General features: G+C 38.8%; 1 protein-coding gene across 3 annotated transcripts in view; it reads left to right on the forward strand.

The window, feature by feature from the left end:
- Nucleotides 1-16,108, forward strand: part of PREP (prolyl endopeptidase) — a 129,540-nt gene that overhangs the window by 49,375 nt on the left and 64,057 nt on the right. For all 3 annotated transcript variants that reach the window (XR_015133009.1, XM_086317531.1, XM_086317532.1), the window contains one exon: nucleotides 1,865-1,970. Coding sequence is in view for 2 of the 3 variants with exons in the window: in XM_086317531.1 (XP_086173657.1) it covers nucleotides 1,865-1,970 (106 nt within the window). In the remaining variant the exon portion in view is untranslated. The remainder of the gene's footprint in view (nucleotides 1-1,864; nucleotides 1,971-16,108) is intronic.

The raw sequence follows: 16,108 nt of genomic DNA on the forward strand, positions 1-16,108 counted from the left end.
TATATTAACATACAATATAATTATATATATTATAATATATTTTATATATATATAAGATATACAAATATCCTGTTGGTTTGTATATTATATATATATATAGGGGCTTCACCAGTGGCTTAGTGGTAAAGAATCTGCCTGCAACTCAGGAGATACGGGTTCAGTCCCTGGGTCCGGAAGATCCCCTGGAGAAGAGCATGGCAGCTCTCTGCAGTATTCTTGCTGGGAAAAGCCCATGGACAGAGGAGCCTGGCGGGCTGAAGCCCATAGGCTTGCAAAGAGTTGGACACAAGTGAGCACACAATATATATGCAGAGACAGAGAAATTTTTTTAAGGAATTGGCTAACATGATAATGGAGGCTTGACACTTCCAAAATCTACAGGGTAGGCTGGCAGGTTGGAAACCCAGGAAAGTTTCAGTTCAGAATCCAGAGGCCACCTGCTGGCAGAATTCCTGCTGGCTGGGGGAGGTCGGGCTTTTCTGCGAAGGCCTTTGACTGATTGGTTGAGGCGCATCATATTATGGAGGGTAATCAGCTGTACTCAGAGTTCACCAGTTTAAATGTCAATCTCATTCAGAAAAGCACTTTCACAGAAACATCTAGAATAATGTTTGATCAAATATCTAGGTACCATGGCCTAGCGAAGATGGCACATATAATTCACCTTCAGAATAGGATGTGGAAAATAGCTGAAATGTGAGTGTAAGTCAGTAAAATCACTTAGGAAGATAATTTGGCAACATCTGGTGAAGTAGAGTATGTGCATATTGTATCGCTGAGCAGTTTTACTTGCAGTTATGTACCCCAGGAAACATGTAATGAAGGCACAAGTGTTGCTTGTAAGAAGGACGAAAACCACAAATGAAGAAAATGCAAATAATCCAAATGCTCATGTGGTAGGAAGATCAATCAATTATAGTGTTTTCCTAGAGTGGAATATTTTACCTCAGTTATAACCGGTGAAGCAAATATACATGTATCAACATACATTAATTTTTTAAATATTGAATGAAAAAATTAGTTGCAAAAGGATATATATAGTCTGATACTACTTATATCAATTTTGACAACTCAAAACAGTGTTATTTGTTGCATTAGTATTTATCAAGATTCTTTTTGCTACTAAGATTCTTCTGTTTAGTATTCTAAAAGATAGCTGCTGAAGCACAGCCTTTTATTTCTTCTGCCTTGTGTAGAGGGGACTAAAGATCCGTGTAAAAAGTTGTTCATTTGTTCAATAGAAACTTGTTAACGTGAACATTATGAACCACAAATGAACTTTTGTGTATTCACACCCATTTTGCTAATTCTTACGTATTTAGTACAGTTTTAAAACGTATAACCCATGACAAAAATTCAAATTTAGGATATTAATATTGAGAATGACAGATTGCATGTATTTTTCAGTTAAAGGATAGACTTTATTTTTTTAAACTTTTAAAAAAGCACAGTTGTCATAGAATATTACATTAGTTTTAGGTGTACAACATAGTGATCCAACAATCAAATATATTACAATAAATGATCACCACGGCAAGTCCCATAACCATCTGTCACCATACAAAATTATTACAGTATTATTGACTATAAAGAATAGGTGCTAAGTAAAAGTCATTTTGAATCATGACATTCAGTTATATATACTGATATTTTCAACTTAAATATTTCACTATGTTTTGTTAAAATAAAGTGATTAACTGCAAGATAAGTTAAAATTGATGTTATCTGTTTTTCTTTCTTATCCAGTCATAGGTTTGCTGTAAAGATACACCAGTGAATTTTTTTTTTAACTTAATGTGTAACAGTGTCCTCACAAAAAATATATTCTACTAAGTTCCCTGTGCTGTTGTTGTTTCCTTTGTAGTTATCTGACGATGGTCGCTACGTCTTATTGTCGATAAGGGAGGGATGTGACCCTGTAAACCGACTCTGGTACTGTGACCTCCATCAGGAGCCCAATGGCATCACTGGTAAGCTGTCTTTCAAACACAGATGATTATTCCAGAGAGCCCCATTAAAAAGCAATTATGTTGGTCTTCTAATTGATTTCCCAGGAAACCTTCTTCCATTTAATCACGTCATCTCAGGTCTTATGATCTTTTCTTTTGATGTTATTTCTTAAAATGAAAAAAAATTTGAATGAAGCTCTTGTTGGCTTTAGCATTTTTTCTGTAGATCAAGGCTAACCATATTTTTTGTATGTTTCTCCGTGTGAAAGTATCCTGTCTGTATTGCAGATGAAGATTGTTCAGGAGAAGCTGCCTCTTTGATCTGTAAAGTATTATTACTGCCTAGATGTGATGGTGCAGACTGTCACGGGAAAGAGATCGAACACCAGTGACAATTTATCAGGCTAATATGTGATCATAAGACAGCTTCTCAGTGCTGGACACACGTGCAGTATTAGCTTAACTTGCTGCCTAAAACTGTAGGTATCAAGATAGGACCAGCCAGTCACGAATTCTGGAGATGGCTTATTTTATTTATTTTTTTATTTTATAAAATTGCTCCCCATTATATTTTATTTATTTTTTAATATAAATTTATTTATTTTAATTGGAGGCTAATTACTTTACAATATTGTATTGGTTTTGCCATACATCAATATGAATCCACCACGGGTGTACACATGTTCCCCATCCTGAACCCACCTCCCACCTCCTTCCCCATACCATCCCTCTGGGTCATCCCAGTGCACCAGCCCCAAGCATCCTGTATCATGCATCGAACCTGGACTGGCGATTCGTTTCATATATGATATTATACATGTTTCAATGCCATTCTCCCAAATCATCCCACCCTCTCCCTCTCCCACAGAGTCCAAAAGACTGTTCTATACATCAGTGTCTCTTTTGCTCTCTTGCATACAGGGTTATTGTTACCATCTTTCTAAATTCCATATATATGTGTTAGTATACTGTATTGGTGTTTTTCTTTCTGGCTTACTTCACTCTGTATAATAGGCTCCAGTTTCATCCACCTCATTAGAACTGATTCAGATGTATTCTTCTTAATGGTTGAGTAATACTCCATTGTGTATATGTACCACAGCTTTCTTATCCATTCATCTGCTGATGGACATCTAGGTTGCTTCCATGTCCTGGCTATTATAAACAGTGCTGCAGTGAACATTGGGGTACACGTGTCTCTTTCAATTCTGGTTTCCTCGATGTGTATGGCCTGCAGTGGGATTGCTGGGTCATAAGGCAGTTGTATTTCCAGTTTTTTAAGGAATCTATACACTGTTTTCCATAGTGGCTGTACTAGTTTGCATTCCCACCAACAGTGTAAGAGGGTTCCCTTTCCTCCACACCCTCTCCAGCATTTATTGCTTGTAGACTTTTGGATAGCAGCCATTCTGACTGGTGTGAAATGGTAGCTCATTGTGGTTTTGATTTGCATTTCTCTGATAATGAGTGATGTTGAGCATCTTTTCATGTGTTTGTTAGCCAAGATGGCTTATTTTAAATGTTGTTTTCCTCCAACATTTATATCATATCAGCACCATCATCAAGCATTAAAGCTTTTCAACAGCATTATTTACTGTACTGGGAATTCCCAGACCCCAAAACTATCAGGGATATTAGCACCCGGTGCTCGAGCTCATGCTTAGATGTGTCAATCCTGTCCGACTCTTTGGGACCCCATGGACTATACCCTGCCAGGCTCCTCTGTCCATGATATTCTCCAGGGAAGAGTACTGGAGTGGGTTGCTATACCCTCCTCCAGGGGATCTTCCCCACCCCAGAATCGAACCTGTGTCTTCCTGCGTTACAGGCAGATTTTTTACCACTGAGGCAGTGGGGAAGCCCTTAGCACCCAGATAACGGCACAATTACCCCATATTCTGGTTAATATGAAATAAATACATTTTAGAGATGTGTATGTTCAATCTCTCAGTTGTTTACGACTCTTTGTGACCTTATGGTCTATAGCCCACCAAGGCCTTCTGTCAGTGGGAATCTCCAGGCAAAAATACTGGAATGGGTTGCCATTTCCTACTCGAGGGGATCTTCCTAACCTAGAGATTGAATCCACTTCTCTTGCGTCTCCTGTATTGGCAGATGGACTCTTTATCACTAGTGCCATATAGGAAGCACCATATTTCAGAGATAGTTGACACAAATTTTTAAAATATACAATATTGTATTCATGTCTAATTGTTGATTAGATTCCTTCATTATTAGTATTTTATCTATATTATGTTATGATCAGAAAATATATACCATTTTATATTATTAATTGGGTACTGCATCATTTTTAAACTTCTTTGAGCAAGATCTGCAAAACAAAAAGATATATCCATTTTGATCTCATGAATACTACATCCACCTTGGTTTTCACATTCTCTGAAAGATGCACAACACCACTCAAGAATCACTCACCTGAGTTGCAAGTCTAGCTCTGCACAGAGCTGAGCATGGAAAGTCGAATCTTATACAAGATGACAGATATTACTGTGCTGTAGTCCTGCCCACTTTCCTGCTTGGGCCTAGGATGGTGGAAGGGACTTTGCCTTTCTCCAGTTTATCAAAAATTTCAGTTACAGTGTCTTCCTCCAGAGAGCACTGCTTTCATTTTCTATTTATTACTCCATTATATCTTTAAATTATTAGTAGGCCTGTTATTAAAAGATACACAAATTGCTTAATTGACTCCAAATGCAGAGAAAAAATTTCATCGACACTTTAACACTCTGAACTATTTCTGTGTCCACTTCCATAATAAACAGTACTACTTTGAGTGAGACTTAGCAAATGCCAGTGCCTCTGTTTTCTTCCTGATCGCTTAGGGTCCTTACCTTTTTCTCCCCACTACCTCTCTCTGCCCCATGTTTTCAGCATTTATGAGAAATTAACAAGGAGGATATGATATGCAGAGATTGGGATTCCAGGAGGAAGGTGGCGTAGAGGTGCACTGCTGCTGCTGCTGCTGCTGCTGTCGCTTCAGTCGTGTCTGAGAGGTGCACTGGGCCCTCATAAATAAGATTCTAGTCCTTGCAGCCATGAATGAACATGAGGAATGAAAGAGGGAAGCATTTAAAAAAATCCTGAAGGCTATGTTCAGGTTGGAAGATACTTAGAGAATATGCCAGGTCCTGGCTTCCCTTCCTGACGTGATCTTTCCTTGACCTATGAGACCATTGTCTTTGTTTTCTAGGTGATTTTTATGTAGCTTAGGTGAAAAACCCAGCACAGAGTAATCACTCAGTAAATTTAGCAATTATTGTTTTCCAAATTGTTCTCTCTCTTTTTTAAAAAAAAATTATTCTAGAGGAACTTTAAGATTATTTTGCCTTGATCTGAACAAAACCCAGCTATATGTTTGACTAGGACTACGTGTAAATCTTCACATTTATTTGGGACTGTACCTCTGAGTTATATAGGAAACTACATGTATCTTACTAAAGTTATTGCTAGGTGTTTTATATTTGTGAAATATCAATGGTTAGTGAATGTGTCTGTCAAGGTTTAACAAGAGAAGGAGAACCAGTAGGAGATATATATTAAGAGATTTATTGCAAGGGATTGGCTTACAAGATTAGAGGCCTGGCCGGCTAGGAAAGTCTGAAACCAGTAGGGCAGGCTATCAGGAGGGACAGGCTGAAACGCTCAGGCATAGGTTGAAGCTGCCGTCCACAAGTGGAATTTCTTCTTGTTTAGGGAAGCCTCAACTCTGCTGGAAGGCTCAGGCCTACCCAGACTGTCTAGGATAATCTCCTTTACTTAAAGTCAACTGATTATGGTCTTTAATCATATCTATAAAATACCTTCACAGTAACACCTAGATTAGTGTTTGATCAGTTAATTCAGTACATCAGTTTAGACAAGTGGATGTATCAAAAAGACCTTCCCAATGAGCTCATGGAAAACCACATGGAAAGAACAGAGCAAACAAGTCTTACAATAACCTCATACCGTTTTTAAAAATGAGAATACTAAACTGACCGGTATGTGGAATTCATTGATTAAAAAGTATAGAATATCCTGTAAACAAGAAGACACAATGTACATGAATAAGATAGATGGATTTTAAGCTGTTGAGTTGCACACAGACAAATTGGGAGCAATTTGTAGAGTGTTCTCCAGTGATAGCTGCTAAATTCTGGGTATAGTTCTGGGCCTATCTTTTTTTTTTTTCTCTTTACTAGCATTAAACCTATGAATATCATAAGCCTCAGAGGAGTTCTTTTGAATGGCAGTCCTAGGATTCTGAAAGCTCTCAACAGTTGCAGTGATTGACCAGTACTAAGAAAATGAAATCAGTTCCCACTCTTGCGTTCAAAAGTCAATTAATTGTGTAGGTCAGGATTAAAAGATCTTTGTGTGTGTGTGTGTGTGTGTGGCTGGGGGTGGTGGTGGTAGTGTGTGTATGTGTTTTTTTTTTAATTGACTGGTGATTTATTATGAGTTAATTATATGATTGGGGCTTCCTACGTGGCTCAGTGGTAAAGAATCCACCTGCCAATGCATGAGGCACAGGTTCGATTCCTGGATCGGGAAGATCCCCCGGAGTAGGAGGCTACCCAATGCAGTATTCTTGCCTGGGAAAAGCCCACGGATAGAGGAGCCTGGCAGGCTACAGTCCATGGGATTGCAAGCAGTCAGACACATCTGGGCGACTGAGCACACATGCACTATTACATGATTATGACTGGTTAGAAAAAACAAGTACCGTGGGTGAGTTTAAATGTTGAAGACACTGAGTGTATTTGGTTTATAACAGGAGAGACATAGAAGATTGATATTGTGATTATTAAAATTTTTTAAATAGTTCCTCTTCATTACAGTTGGGTGTATTGAGACAGTAAGACTTTAAAATCTCAACTGTACCACTAAATAATTAGTGACCCTGGAAAAGTCATCCCTTCTGTCTTCATATTTGCACAAATACAAATGAGGCAGTGGTACCTACTTCGTAATACATGCTTAGCAATAGGTAAGTGATACCTACTTAGCAATGGTGAAGAGTAATGAAAATGCACAGAAAAGGGCTTAGCAGGGTTCCTGGCATAGAGTGGATTCTCACGTATGCCTTCTTTCTTTATCCGTTTGTTTTTTGACTGAAAGGGGAATATTTGGAGTCATCACACCATGGTTTTAGGAAGTAGATTAAATAGATTAAAGATGCCCTAAAAATAATGTATCTTTAGTATCAAAGCTGCTTTAAACACAGATCTTGGTATTATTTTATGTAAAACTCGATTCATAATCAGCAGAGTCCTTATATGGAAGAAAACTTGAAGAGGTGTGCCTCTCATGGGGGCACGTTTAATTTTTCAGGTTGATAACTGAAAATTCCAGAGAGCATATACCCAGCTGGGGACCATGACTGCCACCCAGAATCTTTTTCATGCCGTTCCCTTACTGCTCCCGCATTTTTGTTGCCCTGTTTAAACTAAAGGAAATAATAATATTTAAGTTAAATGCTAAATGTGCTAGTTAACTGAAATAGTAGGTGAGTTAAACTGAATAGCTGGTGACTGAAAACTAAATCCAGTGTTATGAAATCATCAACATTATACTGCATAAATTGATACCCCTTGTGATAACCTCAGGCCATTCTGTTACCATTTTAATCATGTTTACCTTAACAGCAGGGAGATTTACCAGCATTGCCCTATACATTAATTCTTTATTTATTAGGGCATCACTAAATATCTTGTCTGGAGAACTAAATGATTTCACTGAGGAAGCTCTTTTGTAACATTTCTCTCATTTTTGTTTTCCAAGAAAACCTTCTGCCTGTGTGCATTTTGAAATGAGAAGCACCAAAAAATGGCCAGTGGCTGCTTAATACCACAGAAGAGGATAACACATACTACATAAATATAGAATGGAAAAAATCTTAAACTCTTGAGAGTTAAAAGTACGCTCTCTGAGTGATTTACATTTATGCCAGTTTGATTTTCTGTTCAAAGACTAGCTGACCTTGCTCTGAGCTACTCTGTGAGCAGAATCTTTCTTTTACCCTTGCCTCTCTTTGGAGAACCTCACTTCTGCCACTTACGTTTGCAGTGTTTTTACTTAGTAGTAACATGACCACATTTCTTGCAAACTGTGGGCCGTGGCTGCTCACAGGAACTGCAGTTCATGCTGTAGCTGCTCCTGTCCTTACTTTTCTGAACACTTCGCTCATCACTGGATGGAAACTGCACTTGGCCTCTTGTCTGGGCCTTAGAAGCCTCTATAATTTTCCAAGTGTTCAAAATAGCTAAGCAGGCCCCCTCCAAGGAATATTGCACCATCTTCTGCTCTGGCTGCTGGAGACGTGTCCCGAGTCACTGTCTGCTTTCTCTGGGGAAAGAGGCACTTCTGCCCTAGGAGTTAACATGCTTCCTCTTGCTTTTGTGATACCTTTCATGCTTTTGGCCCTTCTGCCCTTTCCCCTGTTCTGGTTTCTTTTTTCTCTTCATACAAAAACCTTGTGTGTGTGATTCCTTTTGAGCTGCACAAGGTTAAGGACCTTGTCTGTCTCATTGCCATAGGGTCCCTATCACCTAGAACAGTGCCTGACAACAATAGAGATTCTCTCCTTGACCAGACTTGAGTCAGGCTCCTCTGAGCCTCTTCTCGGTTAGGCTTCAGTCTTAGTTCCTTGTCCCCCTGCTCAACTTTCTGGGCCCACAGAGCCCCAGTTGTAGTGAGAATCCTGCTAGGTCAGTTTAAAGACAGTCCTGTACCCTTGGTATGGATCCAATTCCCCTTCCCCCAGCTATCCCTCATGTGCTTAACCTGCTTTCACCAAAAATCCCCTACCCTGATGTCTTCTCTTAGTAATTTTTGATCCACCAACCCTCTCATTCTGCACAATGGCTATAAACCTCCAGCTATCTTTTCTGTATTTGAGTTCTGTGTGATCTCTCTCCCTTATTGCAGTAGTCTTGAGTAGTCTTCATTACCATCTTAACAAGTGTCGGATAACTTTTCTTTAACACAGACTCATAGTAGATGGGTACCAGCTTGTCTCCGATAACTTCACTTGCCCCTTTAGAGATCCTGTGCTCAGGTGGCCCTGCTTGAGAAGCCACCTTGTTCATTTACTTGTGAGTAATCTTTACCCTTCTGGGCTGTTTAACTTTTTTGAATTAATTTTTTTGTTTTCTATTAAATCCTGAGAACGATGAAAGAAAGTATCGACCATTTCTCTCCTGTCCTGTATATTATGTGAGCGGAAGGTTTCTGCTTCTCTTGTTTATAATTGAAAGTATAGAGGTGCGAAGGTATCACTTAGGACACCAGGCAGCATGACATTTTATTAGTTCTGCAGTGGGAAAGGCAGCCGAGTCTTGACCCCTGCAGTTCTTAGTGTGATTCATGCCTGTGGAGTAGCTGAAATTAATCATCTGGAACCTTGCAAGAGTATGATTTGTGTCTGGATTTTCTTCTATTTCTGTACCTTTCTAAATCAAGACTACTGTTTCTTTTGAAATATATATATATATACTTATGTATGTATATACTTTGTTTCCTAAATTTGCTATAAATATTATGGATACATAAAGTTGTTTCATATTGACTAAATTCAGAGTAAATGTTCACATATTTTCTGCATTACAATTAAATGTCAGACCTCAGAGTTTTCCTTTTTCTTGCCAGTATGTGAACTTTTAAGATATTTTCATGAAAATTTATACCCTAAAGATACAAAAGATGATTTTCAACATGCTTTTATACATGTGTAACTTTGTGTATTGTATTTCTAAATGTTCTCATTGGGAAAGTGAAAGAAACTGCTAACTTCTTTTAAATTTGGTTACTTCTCTTGTCTTTACCTTATCGAGAAATGTATATAAGGCTCAGTCTGAAACAGGATTATGTGAATGTTATATTTAGTCACGAAGCAGATATGTATCTGTGCTGCACTTTGTGCCGGGCGCTGTGCCTGGTGACGGCAGTGATGACAGCCTGTCCCTGCCGGATGTGCGCTCCCCGCCAGTTGGACGGAGGCCACGAGACGGCCAGTGCACAGCGTCAGGGTTATCACCAGTGCTGTCACCACGCACACATGTCCAGGCCCAAGTTAGGACCTGTCTGAGGTTTGGAAACTCTAAATCCCCTCTCCTGTCTGCTGTCTGTCTTTTGTTTGTTCCCCTTTCTTTTGGGTTCTTTCATTTTTCTGTAGCAGGTCAGTTACTTTTTTCCCCTATTTCATAGGATAATCAGCAGCAAAACACCATTTGGCCCTATTCTGAATAAACATACAATAAGAAGTTTTTAAATAGGATCCATAAGAAGTAATTGTTAGATGCAAAGAACTCTGAATGTCTAAAATCTTTGCTGTTGGTAACTTAACATCATTGTGCTTCATCATCTTTAAAATGGACCTGAAGTGGTCTTTGCTCATGACACAGCATTTGGGGACGAAATTAAAAGATGCTCGCTCCTTTGAAGAAAAGCTATGACAAACCTAGACAGCATATTAAAAAGCAGAGACATCATTTGCCAACAAAAGTTTGTACAGTCATAGCTATGGTTTTTCCAGTAGTCATGTATGGGACCCTAATGTGCGAGAATTGGACCATAAAGAAGGCTGAGCACTGAAAAATTGATGCTTTCAAATTGTGGTGCTGGAGAAGACTCTTGAGAGTTCCTTGGACAACAGGGAGATCAAACCAGTCAATCTTAAAGGAAATCAACCCTGAATACTCATTGGAAGGACTGATGCTGAAGCTCCAATACTTTGGCCACCTGATACAAAGAGCCAACTTATTAGAAAAGACCCTGATGCTGGGAAGATTGAGGGCAGGAGGAAAAGGGGGCAACAGAGGATGAGATGGCATCACCAACTTTCAGCAAACTCAGGGAGATAAAAAAGAACGGGGAAGCTTAGGGTGCTGCAGTCCATAGGCTTGCAGAGTCGGACATGACTGAGCAACTGAGCAACAGCATTGGAGGAAAAGATGAGTGATGCTGACATGCTGATTTTTGTAAGGAAATAGAAGCTTATCTTAAGCTTCATCCAGACTTTTACTAACCTGTCTCTCAGCTTTTTACCTTTTTTTGCAGAAAGTTTGATCATTTTAGATAAAATTTTTAGCACATACCATGCCTTCCTTTTAATGCTTTCATGTCAGGAAAGAAAACTAGCTTTCACCTGCATTAGAAATCAATCTACACTACATGCTAACATAGTACTACAAAAGGAAGCTTAGTGTTTGTCAGACACTTAAATTATTCACTCAGCCGTCTCTGCAATGCAGGGCAGGTGACCTGTTGTGTCTGGGTATCTGGGACAATTTTGACTCCCATGTTCATGCCTGGTGGGGCTGGCCGTCTTTTGAAAGTGGAGAGGAAAGGTGCGGTGGGGGGGAATAAACATTCAAGGAACTTGAAACAGATGAGTCGTCTCAAGTTGAGCAAAGTCATCAGAGCATTAAAAAGTCAGACTAAGGAGAAGGGCTTCTGTGAGAGACAGGGAGTTATCAGAAAATAAGTTTGTGTTTCTGAGTGGGAATGCCAGCAACCCAAAAGAATTGGAACATCAAAAGACAATATAAAAGTAAGAAAAAAAAACATTAATTTTGAAGTAAAATATGAAGTACTAGCAACAAAATCCCATGGATGGAAGAGCCTGAAAGGCTGCAGTCCATGGGGTCGCTGAGGGTCGGACACGACTGAGTGACTTCACTTTTACTTTTCACTTTCATGCATTGGAGAAGGAAATGGCAACCCACTCCAGTGTTCTTGCCTGGAGAATCCCAGGGACGGCGGAGCCTGGTGGGCTGCCGTCTATGGGGTCGCACAGAGTCGGACACAACTGAAGTGAGTTAACAGCAACAGTGACAAAATTAATAATTTTACCAATTTTTAAATTAGTGATTATAAAGGTGTTTTCCTAGGAAAATGGTCTTGTGCCCTGAGAGATGGAAATTAGATTTTTATAAGTTCACTTTTAGCAAATAAATAGTGCTGCTCTGAAGCCACATTCTGCTTATTTTTGTCACTTGAGAAATGCTGGGGTGATAACCAGCATTGGGGTGGTAGTGAATATTTTCTTAGCATTTCCTCTGTGCCAAGTTCTAGATATCCCATTGTCTTTTCACCAACCTCTAAGGAGCCTGTGTTGTTACCTGGAGGAAACTGAGAAGGGTGAGGCCAGTTAGCTTTTCTGATGCCGTTGAAAGATTCACACCCAGGTCAGTTGAATTCCATGCCCATGTTTTAGCCATCACCGTGTGGCAGGTGCGACAGAATGAAGGCATCAGGCCAGAGAGAACAGCGGCCTTCTGCTCCCCTCAGTCCTGGAGCGTGACCCGTGTCTGCTGTGCATTTGTTAACCGTTGTCAGAGGCCAAGGCCGCCGTGTTCTGTCAGTGTAAGTGCACTTTTTAGCTCCTGTTATGAGAGAGCTTATAAAACATTTTCTATGGAATATACTTAATAACATTGATTTTCAAAGAAAGCACTACAAGTAATGAATTGCTCTAGAGAAAGTTTTAGATATTTTAATCTCACCTTCACTCAGTAAATTCATCTTTCCCCCACCAAGAAACAGATTTATAAAAAGTAATTTCAACTTCAGTGTAGAGAAGTTTGGGAATCGAATTCTGTTGACTTCAAAAGGAAGAACCACTTACACACAAAAATACCTCAGAAGAGGTGGGCAAAAGTGAGATGGTTTGAGAGTTTAGCCACATCTCTTTTTTTTTTTTTTTAAGTAACTCCATTTTTAAAAAAAATTAAATCAGTAGTGTTTTAACTTGTGAATAACAAAATGGAATGAGTCCCATTGTTCAACTGGAATACCATTTCTCTTGAATTATCTTGTGGCCAAAGCCTGAGGAGCATCGGTTCCCAGAGAGCCAAAGATTTTATGAGCCCTTGTTTTAAACATGCTGCCCTGTTAGCCTGTACTTTGAACAGCTTTTCATATTATAGTTGGATTTGTATAAATCCAGCCACATTCCTAAGTCTGACTTGTGTGCATTTATGACTAATGTCAGTGTTTCAGAAATTGGTGGCAGATAATGACCACAAACTTTTTTAAATTGTTTAAGCGTGTTTGGAGCTTGATTATTTAAAACAAGTGCATGGCATCTTCAGGTTCACCTGACTATGCAGACGTACTAAAGGAAATTTATGCTATGTGTTGTCTTTAGTGGACATTTCAGTGACTTTTTTACAGGCAGGGGAAAGTAGGGTCATAGTAAATACCACTGCAATGGCTGTAAGACCTTTTCAGTCAGAAACCGGAAGATGGTTACTTTGAGAAGTAAAGGTTTCACATCAGGAAATGTTTTATTGTCAGGGGAACATTTAAGGAATCTGACATTTCCCTGAACTAAGACTTTGTGTTTACAAATGTCACAGTCCAGAAAATTGTTTCATCATTCTTATAATAAACAAATGTAACCTTCTGACGCTGTAAATTTTGCATTGCCAACTAATTTTTTAACTTTGTCTTATAAGGAATAATAGTCTTTGGGTTTCTTTTCGTTTTAGTGTTGTTTTACGTAAACTGAGATGCATTTGTCTTTGAATGGATCACCTGCTTCGGGGGTCAGCAGTTTGTCACTGGAAAAAGAAAAATGTTTGACTCAGATTTGGAACTTAATTATTTATGACAATTAATTGTAAGGACTTTAGTTTGTGGGAATGTAGCAGGTGATATAATAATCTACTTGAATAGTCTAATTGAAACAACAAAAATGTTGTAAAAAGTTAATAAATCATCTACTAAATATATTGCTAATTGGCACAAAAGAAGAGAAATCATAGAGACCAAAGACAAAATGAAAGCAGGAATCCTGGGATGTGAGCTGGTTTGTCTCAGAATGTTTCTGCTGGGGTTTGAGTCTGAGCTTCCCTTTGGTGGTGGTGTATGGATTACTGAGAAATAGACCTGCCAATGGTAGAGAGGGAAGTTGGGGAGAGGCAGGGTATGTAGTAAGGAAACCTGCCTGTCTCTATCTTGGAGGCAGGATTTGGATTCTCCTAAAACAGAAGGACTGACATTCACATGTGTTCACATTGACTTGATTCTCTCTATGGGGTCCAAAAATCTCCATGCCTAGAATTTAAAGTGCTCCCAGGTTGGTTGCCTCCCAAGAAGCAAACAGAAGCCAGATACAAATCTTATCTGAAATGATGTCATTTCAACCCAGGCCTCCAAGAATTCTCAAAGATAGCATATCAAGGGAAATCAGTTCATAATCAGAAATCACAGATTAGATGAAAGAAGTTCACCACCATGAGAAGTAGAGCCAGCAGATTCACACCAGAGTGGAATTATCAGATTCCTAATGGTGTTGAACTGAATGGTGTTGAAACTGAAACTGCAATATTTTGGCCACCTGATATGAAGAACTGACTCATTGGAAAAGACCCTGATGCTAGGAAAGATTGAAGGCAGGAGGAGAAGGCGACAACAGAGGATAAAATGGTTGGATGGCATCACCGACTCAATGGACATGAGTCTGGGTAAACTCCAGGAATTGGTGATTGACAGGGAGGCCTGGCATGCTGCAGTCCATGGGGTCGCAAAGAGTTGGACATGACTGAGCAACTGAACTGAACTGAACTGAATATAAAATAATTGTGTAAATGCACTTTTAAAAACAGTGATGCTGCTTTTAAAAAAATAAATGAGAAGCTTGGAAACATAAGCAAGAAACAAAATATTATAAATAATGACCAAACATTTGGAAGAGGACTAAATAGAACTTCTAAAATTAGAAGTATAATTAATGTTAAAAGTTAGGTTATTAGGTTAAAGAAGAGATGAGACATAGCTGAAGAGAGAATTTGTGAAAGTGAATATAAAAAGAAATTACATAGAATACAACCCACAAAGAGATGGAAAGCATTTGAGTGGTTAGGAGACATGGAGAAGAACATATTGGGACCATCCATTTTTCAGAAGACAACTGGCCAAATTTGTTAAAATGAAAATGATGTAGCTGTCTTAATATTGGAGTAGACTTTAAAGTAACATACATTACTTGAGATAAAACTTCATAATCATAGAAAGTTCAATACAGTTTTATTTAGATATAATAATTCTAATTGTGTATGTATCTAACAGTGTACTTTCAAAATACAGAAAATAAAAATTAACAGAAATACAACTAATGACAGACAAATCTGCAATCAGAAGCATTTTAACAGACCTTTTAACTAATAGAAAAAATGGCCCCTTAAGCTAATAAATATTTAGATTCAAACAAAAGATTTATAAATTACTTAATAGATAGGTAAGGTGGTCTGGTACTCCCATCTCTTTAAGTATTTCCCACAGTTTATTGTGATCCACACAGTCTTGAGCACAGTCTTTAGATCCACGAAGGCTTTAGCATAGTCAATGAAGCAGAAATAGAATTCCCTTGCTTTTCCCGTAATCCAGTGAATGATGGCAATTTGATGTCTTCTCTGCCTTTTCTAAATCCAGCTTTTGTACATCTGGAAGTTCTCAGTTCATGTACTGCTGAAGCCTAGCTTGAAAGATTTTGAGTGTAACCTTGCTAACATGTGAAATGAGCATAATCATACAGTAGTTTGAACAATCTTTGGCATTGCCTTTCTTTGGGATTGGAAACAAAACTGATCTTTTCCAGTCCTGTGGCTACTGCTGAGTTTTCCAAATTTACTAACGTATTCAGTGGAGCACTTAAACAGCATCATCTTTTAGGATTTTAAATAGCTCAGCTGGAATTCCACCACCTCTGCTAGCTTTGTTCCTAGTAGTGCTTCCTAAGGCCCACTTGACTTCACATTGCAGGATGTCCGGCTCTATATGAGTGACACACTATCGTGGTTATCCAGGTCATTAAGACCTTTTTTGTACAGTTCTGTGTGTTCTTGCCACCTCTTCTTAATATCTTCTGCTTCTGTTAGATCCTTACCATTTCTGTCCTTTATCATGCCCATCCTTGCATGAAATGTTTCCTTGATATCTCCAGGTTCCTGAAGAGATCTCTGATCTTTCCCGTTGTGTTGTTTTCCTCTATTTATTTGCATTGTTTATTAAAGAAGGCCTTCTTTTTCCTTCTTGCTGTTTTCTAGAACTCTGCATTCCTTTGGGCATATCTTTCCCTTTTCCCCTTGCCTTTCACTTCTCTTCTTCCCTGAGCTATTTGTGAAGCTTCCTCGGGCAACCACTTTTCAGTC

Source organism: Bos grunniens, chromosome 9 (genome assembly GCF_055505025.1).
Source record: "Bos grunniens cultivar Pamir isolate PY7600 chromosome 9, Bosgru_T2T1.0, whole genome shotgun sequence".
NCBI lineage: Eukaryota > Metazoa > Chordata > Mammalia > Artiodactyla > Bovidae > Bos > Bos grunniens.